At 50.4% G+C, this 16,264-nt stretch overlaps 1 protein-coding gene across 1 annotated transcript in view; it reads right to left on the bottom strand.

Moving 5' to 3' along the window:
- Wdr48 (WD repeat domain 48) overlaps window positions 1-15,397 on the bottom strand; it is a 30,199-nt gene extending 14,802 nt beyond the window's left edge. The window contains exons 1-8 of the mRNA XM_051202385.1: window positions 15,322-15,397; window positions 8,411-8,551; window positions 6,733-6,811; window positions 5,839-5,921; window positions 5,608-5,737; window positions 4,719-4,807; window positions 4,172-4,273; window positions 1,357-1,581 (exon numbers count right to left, since the gene is read on the bottom strand). Coding sequence (XP_051058342.1) covers window positions 1,357-1,581; window positions 4,172-4,273; window positions 4,719-4,807; window positions 5,608-5,737; window positions 5,839-5,921; window positions 6,733-6,811; window positions 8,411-8,551; window positions 15,322-15,369 — 897 coding nt within the window. The 5' untranslated portion in view covers window positions 15,370-15,397. The remainder of the gene's footprint in view (window positions 1-1,356; window positions 1,582-4,171; window positions 4,274-4,718; window positions 4,808-5,607; window positions 5,738-5,838; window positions 5,922-6,732; window positions 6,812-8,410; window positions 8,552-15,321) is intronic.
- Between the last annotated feature and the right edge of the window lie 867 nt (window positions 15,398-16,264).

Below are 16,264 nucleotides of genomic sequence, written 5' to 3'. Positions count from 1 at the left end.
ACCAACACAAAGTCTTCTTTAACAAGGGCTGATGCCTCTGAGCTGTTAGCCCAGAGATGAGCATCAGCCTGGTGATACATCAGAGAGTACCAACTCCTTTGTCAACTCCACACGGCCTGCACAGGCTTGTAGCAGTGAGCTAGGACTCACAGGGAACGGGGTCTCCACCAAAGATTCAGTCTTGTAACATGGCAGGCGAGTACCCCTCACACCAGTGAGCTACCTGCCTCACTCGTGCGCACGCACGCACGCACACACACACACACACACACACACACACACACACACACACACACACACCTAATTACATTTTCAGAGTCTCCTTAGTCAGCCATGCTGGTCTGCACTCATGGCTCTCCCGCCACAGCTGGATTACAGACAGGCGCCACTGTGGACAGGTCAAGATTTAGGGTTACTATCGGGACCTAGGCAGATGCAGTCAGAAGGACGAGGACTTTCGGGGACAAAGCAACACTCTTGATTCTGCTATTGCAGTTTTTACATTGTGCCAGATCCCTGCCAGGCCCTCAAAGTTAGCCTTTAACGGCCACCATGCTTGCCTTACAGCCTTTCTTAAAGGGCAGATACATTTCTTCCATTTTTGAAAATGTTTATAGAAAACAAAATCCCCACACCACCCAAGTGTGAAGTGAGCGCACACCCAGGGGCAGGCTCCCCAGGGTCACATCACCACACGCCCACCCTCCCTCGCGACCTCTCACAATGTCCGTGTAACATGTGCATTTGTACTCAAGTGGAAGCAATCTTCTTCCTATGCCAGAAGACTGCAGCTGGAGTGGAGGAGACCTTTCTCGACTCTTAGCTACCGGGAATTCTCGGTGACTCTCTTCATCGGGTAGGTACCCTGTGTCGCCTTCTGCAGCCTGCTCTCCAAAGCCAAGAGCTCTAAGCAGCGGTGTGCCCACAGGGCAGTCTCTCCCATGCTTGCCCTTTCCCGAGTGCTGGCCCATCGGGTGCCACCCACATCATGTCCCCTGTCCACCCTGGGGAGCCTCGTCAGCAGGGCTGCTTGGAGGCAGTGTGCCGAAGCAGGGGCTCTCCTCCCCTCAAAGCAGGGGCTGGGCCTTATCATCCAGACCTCTCGGCATTGCTGTCTGCTTACGTTCTTCCTGAGGACAGGACAGGAGAGCCAGGCAGACTCAGCAGCATGCCTGACACAGGGACGCGGATTTACCAGTAGGAAAGCCATCACAGCTTGCTCCTCACTGGCCAAGGGTCTATACCGTGACTCACTCCTCCGTATCGAGGATGGAGGTCAGTGTGCAGCATAGGCTCTGCTGCACATGCCTACCCAAGCTCATGCCTTCAGTTGGGAAACTCAAAAACTCAACACACCTTGAGGACTGGTGCTTTTTCTTCACAAATCAGCACCCGAATGTCAGGGTTTCTTAGGTCTGTGCAGTAAATCTTCCTGTCCCTCCCTCCAGAGTACACATGTGTGAAGGCATCGTTGACTTGCAGAGCCCAGACGCCTTCATCGTGGACTCGATATGTTGCTATACATCTCTGCTGGCCAAGGGACCACAGGCGAATGGTCCCGTCAGAACTCCCAGAGAGGCACTGTGAAGAGAGGGAACAAGGAGAGGGTGCTCCCGGGAGCACGCCAGTCTGAAATGACCACAGTGTGCACGTTCCAGCAGGAACACCTGAGTATGCAGCTGTCTCCCGCTTCTGTAAACCCTGACAGTGAGTTGTGTTTGGAGGCAGAGTCTGGCACCTCAGGACCCGAAATCATCATCCTTGGGAATTTATTAAAAATGTAAACTTTCAGGACCTATCCAGGCCACAGCAGGGTCACCAAGACGCCCAAGCAGGCTTCCGGGGTGGCCCCATGCTCTCTGGCTGAGAGCATGCTCCAGGCCAGAGGTTTTGGGACCTGGGTCACAGCTCTGTGTCACCCCCTTGCTCATGGCTCATGTCTTTGGTGCTGACAGGAGTCAGAAGCCAGGTGTAGCCAAGGACTGCACTCACCCTCTGTGACCCTGAACAATTCTCACAGGGCTGTAAGTTAACACTAGCAGTTCTGACCATTTCTCAAGGTTCAGGCGAAGCAATCACAAATTAGTGTACTGAGTCACCCCACATCCATACTGGGCATGCTCAGTATTCCTGATCGTTGCTGTGACTACTTGTAGACAGCATAAAAACGTCCTTTCCGGGGAAAAGAATGGTTCCAAGGAAAAGCAATGCTGTGCTGGAGTATAGACTAAGGCATGGACAGCTCCAGAGAGCAGCTGTGAGCCCGGATCTGGGTGGTTCTTAAATGAATGGCGGTTAAACCGTTAACGATTTACCCCTCTGCCTCTTGATTTTCAGGAGCTTGTGAGCCTCTGGGCAGGGTTAATTAAATGAACAGAAAGACTTCCTCACCAACTGCCAGGAGCACCAGGAATTTAATCACCTCTTTCAACTAGTTCACAAGGGAACGATCGATCCAACCTGGGTGAAGTGACAACTCAGACATTCTTTGGGACAGGGCCAAGGAGGGGCTCCCTATGCCAGAAGATGCTACTGTGAGGTGACAGTTCTCTCAGGAAAGCTCCAGTCCCCCAGATCCCAGGACATACGCCCACAGACTGCAATGTCAGGCAAAGACGATGCTCTGCAGCCCACACAGCTGGAGACTTGCAACAGTCAAGGCAGCAGATGCAGACTGCACAGGTGGGAGCAGAGAAGGCACAGAAGTTGCATCAAATGCGGGACACGCACAATCTCAACAGCAGCCAGCATCCTGCGGCCACGAGGACAGCAAGCCACGGAAAGAACTGCTCTCAAACAGCCAGCGCCCCGCCCAGCAGGAGGCCAGGTCCCGGAGCGCCCCGCCCAGCAGGAGGCAGGTCCCGGAGCGCCCCGCCCAGCAGGAGGCAGGTCCCGGAGCGCCCCGCCCAGCAGGAGGCAGGTCCCGGAGCGCCCCGCCCAGCAGGAGGCAGGTCCCGGAGCGCCCCGCTGTAAGCAGCCTCCCTACTCATGGTCCGAGTTAGCAGAGCCTACAGAACAGTTGGCACTCCCATCTTCACCTCTCTCTCCTTCCACTGGCTAAAAATGTGAGATGTCCGACGAGATTATCTCAGACAAATGCAATGCTGCATCAGACTCACCCAGACAGATCATGAAGTCCAAGCAGACATCCCTGGTCCCCCAATGACAGCAGTAGGAGGTGCGGTGTGTGGGGCCCTGACTGCCACTGGAAAGAGTAGCCTGATGCTGTGACCCCACACCCCTATGCCAGGTTTGGGACTTGAACTGCCAGAGAAACCATGCAGGTGACAGACAACTACACACCCTAAGACCCAACAGGCAGCTCAGATGTATAAGCCCAGCCCCACTGACACTGGTGCGTGCAGCAAGTAGAGCTGACTTTAAGGGCTCTCTCCATGCGACCTTAAATCCCTCACCCAGTGCATATTATGAATTACCAAGCGGGAACGGGACCCAGACTGCAGTGGCTCGGGAGGGCTTTGGGCCTTCCAGCCCACTGCTAGAGACTCAACTGTAGACAACACAGCCAACGACACAGCTGCCCACGCCAGACGACCGCGAGCGAGACCGGCCCCTCACAGCAGGCAAAGGGTTTGCCGGCAAAGCTCGCTTCTGCTCACAAAGTTAGCACTGTCAGCTGCGCTGACCTCTGTGCAGCCGAACTGCACACATCTGCACCAGGACCGCACATCCTAGGGAGCTTTCTTGTTCTGCCTTCAGTACAACAAAGTCCTTTTATGTGGAGTACTATGAGTGAAACTTAGCGGCTTTATTTATTTATTGAGAACCCTATATTCACTATCTAACACAGCCTGGTCTTAAACTCATTGCTATCTTCCTGCCTTAGTCTCCCGAGTCACTGGATTACAGGTGTGAGCTACCACACCCAGCTGGCAATTGAGTTTTCTACTTTTTAAAGACTTGTTTTATTTTTAGAAGTATGTGTACTGTGTGAGTAGATGTCATTGAAGTGCACTGGCCAGCAGAGGGAGCCAGACCCCCTGGGAGCTGGGGTTATAGAAGGCTGTGAACTGCTCCACCTGTGTGCTGGGTGGGAATGAAAACTCCAGCTCTCTCCAAGAGCAACAAGTGCGCTAACCACTGGGCCACCCAGCACTCCAAAGATGAAAACTTGTGCTGAGCACGGGCTGAGTGTGCAAACAGCTCCTACCTGTGTGCCGTCCCTGTTCAGCAGCAGGGCCTTCACGTTGTCTGTGTGCCCTTTCAGCTTCATGAGTTTCGCACACGTTCGTGGGTCCCACACTCTTAGAACCTGCCGGTGTTTACAGAGTTACACACCAAATATACACATAACAAGCTTTTGCAAGCACCCGACTTTCATATCGAATGCCAGCTATTAAATTCTGAGGAGCAAACACTGCTGCAGCCAATGCACGCTGCCCATGCCCCAGATCACAGTGCCCACCACTACAGGCACAGTGCTTGCATGTTAACTCTATGTATGCGAACAACACTGCTATCATCCACTACACAAAATTACTCCTCTTTATTATGTTTATTTTTAGTTTCTCTTGAGACAGGAATTTGATTGTGTGGTCTAGGCTGGTTGTGAACTTCTAGACTCAAGAGATCCTCCAGCCTCAGCCCCCCCCCCCCCCCAGTGCTGGGACTACAGCTCTGTACATGCACTTAATGACTGAACAGGTACAATGACTCCACCTTCTTCGCTTCAGAGATACTGGCCAGGCCACCCTTACCTTCTCAGTGGAACCCGATACAATGATTGTTCCCAGTTGGTTCATGGCCAGGCTGTAAATGGAATCTTTGTTCCCACTTAAAGAAGAAGCTATTGAGGATAAAGGGAGTTCAGGGTTAACAAAATGACCAGGTGTTCAGCAACTTGTCACCAAAAATCACAAGCTTACACATTTGACTTAGGAAATCTTATCTTTACAAATACTTTTAATGACATGAAATTTATCTACGATAGAGACAATTCTAAATACCGTTTGTAAACATGTTAAACTGAGCTGTGCTGATCCACATAAGCAGTGTATTTCTAAAATGGGCTTGAACAGTTCCAAAGTCACTGTTATTCAAAGAAATACAAAATGAAAACTGACTTGTCAGTTTATCAAACAGCCACACTGAACACCTCTCCATTCCCTCTAGAAGCACCCAGCCTCCCAGGACTTTTCCAGACATGCTTGATTCTTCTCTCCCTGTGTATTTCTCATCTCGGCCATTCACACAAAAGCTCATAGATACAGCAAGACTCTGAAGTCAGAAAAGAGCCTGCTGTCACCTTCTTCAAGAGCACTGGCTGTGTGTGTGTGTGGGGGGAGGGGCAGCAACATTATGGGAAGTACACAGTGATAAGAGAAAAGGGCCTTCTCTACCTGCAGGGACTTACACCATAGCCATGTATATGTAGCTAAGGCATGCACATGCATGTGAGATAGCCAGGTACCTTCTGGAGAAGCTAAGTCTACAGCACAGTGATGAGCTGGGTCCTAGTTCAATCATACCCTTGGGGGCTAGAAGCTATATGCCACTGTCTCGATGCAAATGTAACAAAGATGTTGTATAAACCATTCTTTATGTCAAATTAGATCACCTTCAAAAAATTATTTTCAAACACCTTACTTGTGACTGTGTTATTTGAGGCAGTCAATGCTGTTAGAGTATTCACATCCCAAAGGAATATTTGTCTGTCCAATCCAGCTGATGCTACCAGCTCTTTATCCTTGGCATACGCTAAAGCCTTTACATAATCCTAAAACAGAACAGACACACTATGATCTACACTGTTAGAACATGAGTCACACAAAGAACTAAGTTCCCAACATGATAGGAAGACTGAAGTGTGGACGTTACCTTATGTGTCCTGAGTGTGGACATGCAGAACCCTTTGTGCGCATTCCACACTTTGACCGTTGTGTCAGAGGAAGCAGATATCACTACAAGAGACAAAGTCAACCAAGGCCTTACTGGAGTGACCTGTGGCTTTAAGGCTCTCTTACAGCAAGTGATGCTACCACAAACGACTGCACGCACAAGCACACTGAAAAGCTCTTTCCAGAACTTACTGAACAATGCCTCAAAAACATATGTAAATGTATATATACATTATTGGTTTTAATTAGACAGGACAAAGTGTCCGGTGAAGTCCTTAATGGAGACTAATTAATCAGACTGAAAAACCAAGAAATGGAACTTACCAAAATAAGAAAAATGTCACACTAAGGGTTCTATTTATCTACAATTCAAATTTGTATAAAACTAACTGCGGTGACCATGCTGAGTGACTAAAGGAAGGTGGGGGGCACAAGGAGGTTCCTGGTAACCCTCTCTGTTCTATTCTACTGTGGTTTTAATGGATGCACTTCTGCATGTATGTTGTGCTTCAATGAAAAAGTCTTGCAGGGGCTGGGGCATGGCTCCCCAAGTAAGGGTCTCCTGTGCAGGCGTTAGCTATCACCAGCACCCACATTAAAACACACCTGGGTGGAGGCACACACTGTGTAGCCCTGCTGTAATGCCAATGCTGGCGAGGGGTGGGAATGGAAAGCAGCAGATCCGGGAGCGCAGGAGTTAGCTAACCCAGCAACCGGTGAACTCTAGAGCAGTGAGAGACTCTGCCTCAAACACCGGTGTAGCATCATGGAAGAAAGACAGCTGGCATCAACCTCTGGTGTCCATGTGTATTCAAACCTCTGTGCACGCACGCACGCACGCACACAGACAGAATTCACAACCTCCAGCACTTACGCGTCTTCCCACTGCAGCAGAGCACAACGTCGTTCACCCAGTCTGTGTGGTGCTCCATAGATGCTATGTACGGGTCTTGCTGAAATGGAAAACCACGCAGTTTACAGCAGAGCAAACGCGTGACAAAGTACAGCCACGCAGATTCTTCGGTTAAACCTAGAGGGGCGCTTCCCCAAACAGGTGAGGCTTCCAGAGAACTGACAGCAGCAAGTTTGTTTCAGGACAGTTGCCATAATGAAAGCCCAGGGTTCCAAGGTTAAGTCTTACACCTTGTGGTGGAACTGACAGGCTCTGGGCTGGGCACGGTCAGGGACACAGAGCAGGGAGCTAGGAAGGACTTGGGGAACCCGAGGTAGGGATTTCTGACACAGTATACCTAGGCTCAACTACCAGAGCCTTTAAAGACAGCGTCTAGTTATGACCCACACCAAGACAGGCTAGTTTACACATTTCATGAGCAAGAGAATAGCTCTCTTTATATGTCTAAGAACGGAGGCTATGCAATCTTCTTGTCAAGACCAGGGAAAAGATGTTTGAGGGTAGGACAGACAGACTGCCAGAGTCTAGGTAAGCTGCAATTCCCCTTGATTTGCTCAAAATACTGCAGATTCTCACAAAGTTAACGTAATCCAAACATGAGTTCCTATGGCATTGCACACACACTTTCTGATTCTCATGCCTTTGACATGGTCTTCATTGGCTCAAGAACTCAAAACCTGCTGGACTGAGTCCACGGGAAGAAACCTTACCAGGCAGCCTTGCCAATTATTCTCCATCTGCAGTGAACACAGGTTTAGAGATGGCTAAAAGACACAAACTTAAAAGATACAGCTGCTGGCACCAGGGGTCTGAGATTAGGCTGAGCCCCAGTTTACTGCCCTGAGAGGGATTTTGGGGACTTCAAATCTTGGTGAGTACAAGGGGCCAAGACACATAGTTAAGAGCTCGGGAAATGCTCCTGTTCCTCCACAGTACCATTTTCTGTATCATTCACAAGGCAACATTCAGACAACCCTAGAGCTCCCTCCCATCCGACTGCCCACATCCCTTCCACGCAGCACCGTTTGGCGGGTGGGGAATGAACACTTTCACAGGATTTTGGTTTCATTATTAGCCTCAAAAGTGTCTTGACGAGGATGCATTTAACTGGCTCTCACTGCTTAAGCAAGAGGCTTTCAAAGCTGGGGTGTAGCTCAGTGGTGGTAGGGTGCTTGTCAGGCCCGGACTTAATGCTCAGTGCTGCAAAAGAAACAACAAAGCCTGTGGAAGGAGAGAGCGGCCTCCATGGTTTCGCATCCACCATGTTAGCCAGTAAGACCCTAGCATGTTGTAGGGGCCCTAACCACTTTTTATGAAGAAGTTAAATATTTGTAAAAGCACATAATTCAACATTTTGTTGTTCTATTTTCAGCATTGTTATCAAGAGACTTTTCAGGTTCATAATGAAACCAAAACCCTGTAGAAAGTGCTCATTCCCCACCAGCCAAATATATTTGCTCCTCTGTGGCAGGGGCCTCTCAAGGCAAAGGGATTTATGGACCCCTGTGTTAACAGGCATTTTCTCACAGGCTTACAGAACTCTGAGGGCAATAACATCTTTACCGACGCTCAGTGCTCATCAGACAAAGCCCCTGGTCCAAGCTCTGAGTTACCCAAAGGCGGTGACTCCCCACCTCACCTTGTGCTGATTGACACTCCATATTCTGATGATGGAGTCCCGCCCCGCTGTGAAGAGCCTGTTGAGCGCTGGGTCCAGCTGCAATGCATTGACTCCGTTCCGATTGTACTTCTCCACTTCATCTCGAATAACGTAGGAAACCTGGCGGACACCAACAAAAGCCAGGCCATGCTGATTTCAACACCAAGCTAGCTGCAAGCCAACAGTTCTGTTTTCATCTTATTCCACAGCGACTACAGGGCATCATTGACAACCCAGCTCAGGACAAGCAGGTCTGCTGCCAACAACCCGGACACCTCCCAGCCTCCTAGCTGCTTGTATTTGTCTAGTCCATTTTCACCAGCCTTTTAACCATATATACCGAATACACCCAGTACCCCTGAGACAGGACAGTCAGCCGGGAAATGGGGGTGGTTTGCCTCTCGCTGGCTGACAGTCCAGGACAAGACCTGTAGTCCTGTTCTGAGAAGATAGAAATGGCGGGTGCACCGAATGCTCTCCCAGAATGTCCTTCTCCAATGGCACGTGAATTGTACATAAAGCCCCGGGGTGGGGCCTGAGGACACAGAGCAGGCTTTCCCAAAGCCTCCAGAGCAGACGGTGCAGCTTCCGCTGTGGTGGTATTTTGCTTGTGATATAATAAAGATCGCCTGAAGATCAGAGTGCAAAGCTAGCCACACTAGCTAGCCATAGAAGCCAGGCAGTGGTGGAACACACCTTAATCCCAGCACTGAGACAGGCAGATGGATCTCTGCGAGTTCAAGGCCACTCTGAGCTACACAAAACTGATGGAGTCTAAAAGAGAAACAGCTCACACGAAGGCGATCCCAGACCTTTAATCCCTGCACTGGAGAGGAATCTAAGCCCGGAGGAGACAGAGCTCAGGGAGCCTGAGGACAGGATCACTTTTCCGTCTGAGCACTGGTGGAGCTGAGAGCTCTTTACTGGCTGCTCTGCTTCTCTGATCTTCGGCTTTAACCCCAATACCTGCCTCTGGGTTTTTAATTATTAGGGACAATTAGAATTAGTGCTACATTCCACCTCTGGTGCCTCCCTTTCCTGCTTTTCTGGGCCAGAGCACTTACTGCTTCTAGCTCAAATGGTACCGCCTCGCCTGGATCTCTTAGTTCTGCTAAGAGTGAAAACATACACCAGGTGATGATAACTCTTGCATGACTGGAAAGGTCTCTGCTTTACCCTCTCACTTGAAGTACATGAAGAAATTTAGCTACAAGGGCTGACTGAGAATTAACCTGCCATGTGTGAGGCACTAGGTTCTGCCTCAAGCATTAAAAGAAAGAAAAACCAGGGAGGTAAAGGCAGGTGGATCTCTGAGTTCAAGGCCAGCCTGGTCTACGAAGCGAGTTCCAGGACAGCCAGGGCCACACAGAGAAACCCTGCCTCAAAATAAAAAAGACAGATAGACAAAGGTGGGTGCCTGTGTACCGAGCCTTCTTTAGTTCCCCAGCCCCCACTGTCACCACTGTCACCGCACCTCCAGCCTCATCTGTGTTCTCTCCTGGACACCTTACCTTACCCAGGCCGTCCTTAAGCGTTTAGGACCTTCTTGTGTTGAGACGTTTCTGGATTTTGTCCCTGGACCAACCCCTGGCTCTGCTGTGCATCCAGAACGACCTTTCAATCTAGAAGGTGTGGTACCTCATGCCTGCAGACACCCACCCACCCTTGTGTGGGTAGACAGCCCCAGGGATGAGGGCACCAGCGCTTCTGGGGGCAGCCTCTTCTGTCTACCACAGCAGCAGAACAACTTCCATATAAGCATGGCCATCTTATAGAATAAAAACAGTAAGCACTTTAAAAAAGAGGGCTGGGTGAAGTAGCACATGTCTTTAAAGCCAGCACTCGGGAGGCAGAGGCAAGAGGATCTAGGCCAGCCTTGTCTACAGAGTGAGTTCCAGGACAGCCAGGGCATATAGAGACCTTTTCAAGAAGGGAGAAGAAAAACAAGCCAAACAAGGGGGGGGGGCTGGGAGGGGCAACTAAGAGGTAAGCGGGTGGCAGCACTCGGTGACAAACCTGACGGGGGTCCTACCCCGCCCTACAAGCTGCCTCTCACCCCCACCTCCAAGCCTCATAAAGGAGCCCTGGACAAGCCCCTCAGGCTCCTAAGGCTGAGCACTAATTCACTTCTATTGAGTATTTGGAAGACCAGGATGAGAGCACATTTCCTCTAATGGAGTACCGGCCTCTCTACTCATCAAGGTTTTACTGCTGTGGAATACTCATCCCTGGACCGCTCTTGGCATTCTTTCCAAACTGTGCCGCCACTCACCTCCCCTCTCCCCTGTCCGGCTGCAGCCACTTGTCTTACTCCATCTCCCCCTCCTCCCTAACCCCAGGCCTCTCTACTGACCCACAAACTGGGTTCCCTTCCCACCTCGGGGCTTTCACGGCCATTCCCAATGGGGTCCATGGCTCAGGGACTGTCTGTCTCATCCCTTCACTCCAAGGCCTTTCAAGTCGCCTCAAGCAGGGCTTCTCTGAGCAGCACAAAGACTCCACTTCTGCTTAGCACGGAGGCAGAGGCAGGCAGGTCTCTGTGAGTTTCAGGTCAGCCAGGCCCACAGAGAGAGACCACCACCACCATCACAACTTCCGTTTCTACTACCACTCACCATGATCAGTATTTTTGTGATCAGCTTTTTTGTGTGTTAATTTTGTTTTGTTTTTTTTGAGACGGGATTTCTTTGGTAGCCTTGGCTGTCCTGAAACACTCTAGCCCAGGCTGGCCTTGAATTCTGCCCGCCTCTGCCCCAGTGCTGAGGTTAAAGGCCTGCACCACCACCACCACCACCCAGCTATTCTACAATCAGTGTTTCCTGTCTGAAAGAATTACACATTGAACAGTGCACTTCAGTATGCACACACTTCAGCTAACAATGTCTACATTTGCTTCACTGACTCCTCCATCCATCTGACCCACCTCGTCCTCATGACTTTCAGAGCAAGCAGCACATCAATGATACTTCTGAACACTGAGGCACATGCGCCACTGTCTAGTTGTTAATGCCTTTACTATCTATATATAACTTATTCAAGATAAAATTTACAGTGAAACACGCCATGGATACTTGACATAAAATACACCTGTGCAGTACAAACCTTTACAAAGACAGAGAACATGATTACACCCTACAAAGTAGTTCCCAATTTACACACTCCGTCCTTAAGACAATCGAACTACAGTTTTATCTTCACAATGGCCTGTTAATAGGAACATGCAGCTCCTGGGCAAGGCTATTTCCAGAAAGCAGGTCAGTCCAGTCCAGTCCTGGAAAAACTGGCCAAACATAACTGCTATCCCACAACCATTCCTCTCTAGTCCCCTAAGTTAAGACTTTCTGTTTGTAACTCTTTTAAACAGCATTTGGGGGCTGGAGAAGTAGCTCACTAAGAAAGTGGCTTTGCCTAGCACATAAACGTAAGAATGAGGTAGACCACCAGGCTGGCCTCGAACAGAGATCCATCTGCTTCTGCCTCCAAGTGTTGGGATTCATGGGCCACCATGTACAACACACCTTCCAGTAAAGCCACCACCTTCCTTTATGGAAATGAGAACATACCACGTCGACTTGCTGGTCTTATTTCTGGATACCTTTCTGTTTTGATTATATGAACCTAGCATATTGAGTGTGAGTGATTTGTGTGTGTGTGTGTATGTGTGTGCATTGGCATGCATGTGTGCGTGAGAGTTCGTGCATGGAGGGCTGAGGTCAAGTGTCAGGGCTTTCTGTTTTATTACTCTCCATTTTATTTTTATCTGAGGCATGGCCTCTCACAGAATCTGAAGTTTATCAATTCCTCAAGACTAGATGGCTAGCAAGCTCCAGTGAGCTCCCGGTCTCCGCCTTCTCCATACCAAGACTTTGGCAGCACACCTGGCTTTTTATGTGGGCACTGACGATCTGAGCAGAGACCCTCATGTGGCATGCACTTTGCCAGAGCAATCATCCCAGCTTCTAGTTTACTTTTTGATAATTGCAAAGTAGCTCACCACAGGAATATATCATATTTTATCTGACAACTACATACACTGAGATTTCCAAAGATGGATATTCATTATTTTGTTTCCCACAATAACATTCCTAAAACAAATACTCTCAGATAAGGAGAGAGAGATTACAGAGGTGTGTGATTTTGTAGAATAATTTCTTTTAAAGACATGGTCTCACAATGTAGCCCTGGGTGACCTAGAATGTGGTATGTAGATTAGGCCTGTCTCTGCTTCCTGAGTGCGGGCATTATGGGGGTGTATCACCAGGAAAGGACAGAACACATTTTTAAAAGTAAGACACTATTTTGGCAATACAAGACACACAGAGCAATGAATGCCACAGCTCTGTTTAAAGTAAAAAGTCATACAAGTCAAGAAGCAAACCGGGAAAGCATACATACAGCTTTCAACCAGTGTCAATTCTGCCTCAAAGGAAACTTCTAACTGGACAGTTTTCGGAGGACAGGAGAGGTACAGTTGCATCTAGTGGGCCCAAGTCGGGGGTCCCAAGGATCCTTATGTCCTTCAGGGGAGACCGAGCTGACCTGCAGTGCCGAGAGTGGCTGAGAAGCCCCAGTGTAGGGTGACACAGGGCAATCCACACACTTGCTGCCGGGAGACAGTGGAGGGCAGGCAGACTTCACAGTTGTGTACTATTTGTGGGTCCTTCATGCATGGATGTGTACCCACCCCTCTGCACACTGAGGTGAAATCTGTCTCTGTGGCTTCTGTACCTACTGGACAAATTCTTAACCTTCTTTTCAGCAGGCTAACTTCACCCCTGACAGGGAATAGTGTCTAGTTACATTCTGCTTGTTGCTGACAGAAGGCCTCAACAGCAAACTCTAGCTTCATCTGACCAGTTAAGAGTAGAATTATCACCTCCCGCATCCTTTTTGCACTGGATCTGGCCTATTTAAACTTCCGTTTTTGCACCTGCTGTGTGTGGTTCATTTCATCTTCACCCTCTATCAATACTGTCTTAATCTTTTTTTTTTTTTCCTTTAAAGATGCTAGGGTCTGAACTCAAGGGCTCTGTGCAAGGCAGGCAAGTGCTCTACACTGAGGCATATCCACAGAGCTGACTTTTAAATGCTTTAAAGCATGCATTTATGTAGGATGGTGGTGCCACAAAGCACCTTTGGAGGTCAGAGGGTAACATGGGGTCAGTTCTCACTTTCTCCCCTGTGGGTCCCAGGAGGGAGCAGGCACCTTTACCCTCCAAGCCTTCTTACCAGCCCTCGTCTTTTAAATCTTTGCCCCCAAATGGAGAGAACTGATAATCCTTACTCTATTAACCACCATCCTAGTGTGTAGAACATGACTAAGTTACAACTTAGTTGGGAACGGCATTCTCACCACCTGGAAGCTGGGGTTACGGCAATCCCATCACGAATGCCCTTTAAAAGAAAAACAACACCTATTCAGGGAAAGCTAAGGGACTTTAGAGTCTTGTAATTTTACTTATTCTTTAAATATTTCATTATTTGTGTATGTGTACACAATACACGCAGACACACGTATGTATGTGACTGGGGGTTGGAGCTTGATCTGGGTGCCTTTTCCTTGATTGGTAACTGTCCACCTATCTGTCCACTGGACTGTCCACAGGACTGTCCACTGGTCCTGAACAGCAAGACTAGCTAGCCACCAGGCTTCAGGGATCCTTCCGCTTCCGCGCCCCTAGAGCTGAGATCACAAGTGTCAACCAACATGATAGGCTTCCTTTCAAGTGACAGGAAAGAAATTTAGATTACGCTTGTGCTCCAGGCCCTTTACGAGACCGAGACATCTCCCTAGCTCAATTCTAATCATTTTAACAACCATGTAGCCAGTGAGTTCATAAGAACATTGCACTGATCAGGGAGACAAGTAACAGAAAAAGGGCACTTAACTCAGAAAATTTCAGAGTTTTAGAACCTTATGCTGGGGTTACTGTCTTCTGACAGTAACTAAACAAAGTTTAGTGTGTGGAGTGTCAGTTCGTGTCTAATGAGTCAGTACACCTTTGCAAGTCCCCGACAGGGCTTCCAAAGCCAACAAACTCATCCTTTAAGATAAAAGGTTGCTGCGGCAGATAACATTTTTTTTTTTTTTTTTTTTTTAAAAGCCAGCGTCTCCTGTAGCTCACACTCATCTCAAAACTTGTTAGGTACCGGAGAATGAATGACCCAGGTGCCAGGAGTACAGGCAGCTACCTACCACCCACCAGGCCTGGTTTTAGGCGGTGCAGGGTGGGGAGGGGGGAGCTGCCCTTGCTTAGGGCAGGGAGCACCGCCAAACCAACGCCAACCCCCAGCCCAAAAGGCAGCAGCAAGCTCAACTCAAAAAAAAAAAAAAAAAAAAAAACCAAGAAGTCCACCCAACCGCAGCGATTTCAGGGAAACGCACGGCACCCACGGCGTGGGTTAACTAACTCATCACCCGCTACTCCGCCCGACGCTGCGGAGACGGGGACTAAAGAAAGAGCAAGGCAGGAAGCCGCGCCGGGCAGAGGGAGGCGCCGGGCAGAGGGAGGCGCAGGCCCGGGCCCGCAGACCCACGTGCGGCCCCGCAGGCCCGGCCGCCGGGCTCACCCACCCGCCGGCGCCGCGCGGCCTCCGCCGCAGGGTGGCGGCCGCGCCGGAGGAAGGCGGCCGAGAGCAGAGGCAGGTGAGCGGGCAGCAGGCCCATGGCGCCGCCGCAGCCCGGTGCCCCGGGACGGCGGTTCCCGCGCGCGCGCCCGCCTCGGGCCGTTGGCGCCGCCGCCCCACCCCTCGCGCGGCCGCGCCCCGCCCCGCCCCGCCCCCCGCCGGCCGCCGAACCCCGCCGGCCGCGGCCCGAGGCGTCCGCCCGCCCGCGGGGGAAGCCGGCCCGGCGGCAGCGTCGCCCGCACGGCCGAGCCCGGCCGCCATACCTGCACTTTCCTCCGCCCGGCTGTGTTCTGCCGGTGATGCGCCGCCATCTTGCATGTTGACACTCCGACGTCACTTCCGGGAGAGGCCCGGCGCCGGCGGATGTCCCGCCCTGTCCCCCTCGGGTTGGGCGTAGCCTCTCCGCGCCCGCCCGGTGGCGACGGGAAGCCGAGGGCGGCCCGGGACGCTGAGGGAGGCGGAGCCAGCGTGCAGAAGGGAGGCCCACCCCAGCTTGACTCGGCTTAGTTCTTTTGAAGTGCAGATCCATCGTGCATCTTTGTGTTTTTGCCCGAGTGGGTGTGGATGTGCGCTGTGTGCATGCAGTACACGCGGAGGTCGGAAGAGGGCGTCGGTCCCGGCGCCCGGGGTTTACAGTTGGTTGTGGGAACCGCGTGAGTTCCCTGGAGTCGAACTCGACTCTAATGCGAGAGCAGCCCCGAGCTCTGAACCGCTGAGCCGTGTCTCCAACTCCATCTCCGTTTCTGAAGCTTTTAAATAAAATAATAATAATAAAACCCCAACATTTTGTTGTTGTCTGCTTTTTGAGGCGTGGTCTTGCTGTGTCGCCCTGGCTGGCCTAGCATGTGCTATGTAGACCAGGCTGACCTCAAACTCATTCGGAGCTCAGAAGATAACTTGTGGGAGTCTGATCTCGGCTTGGCAGCAGGCATCTTTACCGAGCGAACTATCTCACCGGCCCGCTCAGGATTTTGCCCCACACCCTCAAGTGCTAGAATTACAGACTTGTGCCACCATAGCTGGTAATGTGAGTCTTAGGAAGTTAAGCCAGATACTGTTAGCATTGACTCTGGTATGTTAGTTGAAGACAATATATTTTAAACGGTCTCCACGGTCAGGAAACATGGCTAAAGTATTGTAACCCCTATGGAAACCCACTACCTTTTTAGGCTAATTAAAAGAAAAATATGAAGGAAGGGTCTGGAG

This window comes from Phodopus roborovskii, unplaced genomic scaffold (genome assembly GCF_943737965.1).
Source record: "Phodopus roborovskii unplaced genomic scaffold, PHOROB, whole genome shotgun sequence".
Lineage (NCBI taxonomy): Eukaryota > Metazoa > Chordata > Mammalia > Rodentia > Cricetidae > Phodopus > Phodopus roborovskii.
This window is presented reverse-complemented; position numbering and strand designations above follow the sequence as displayed.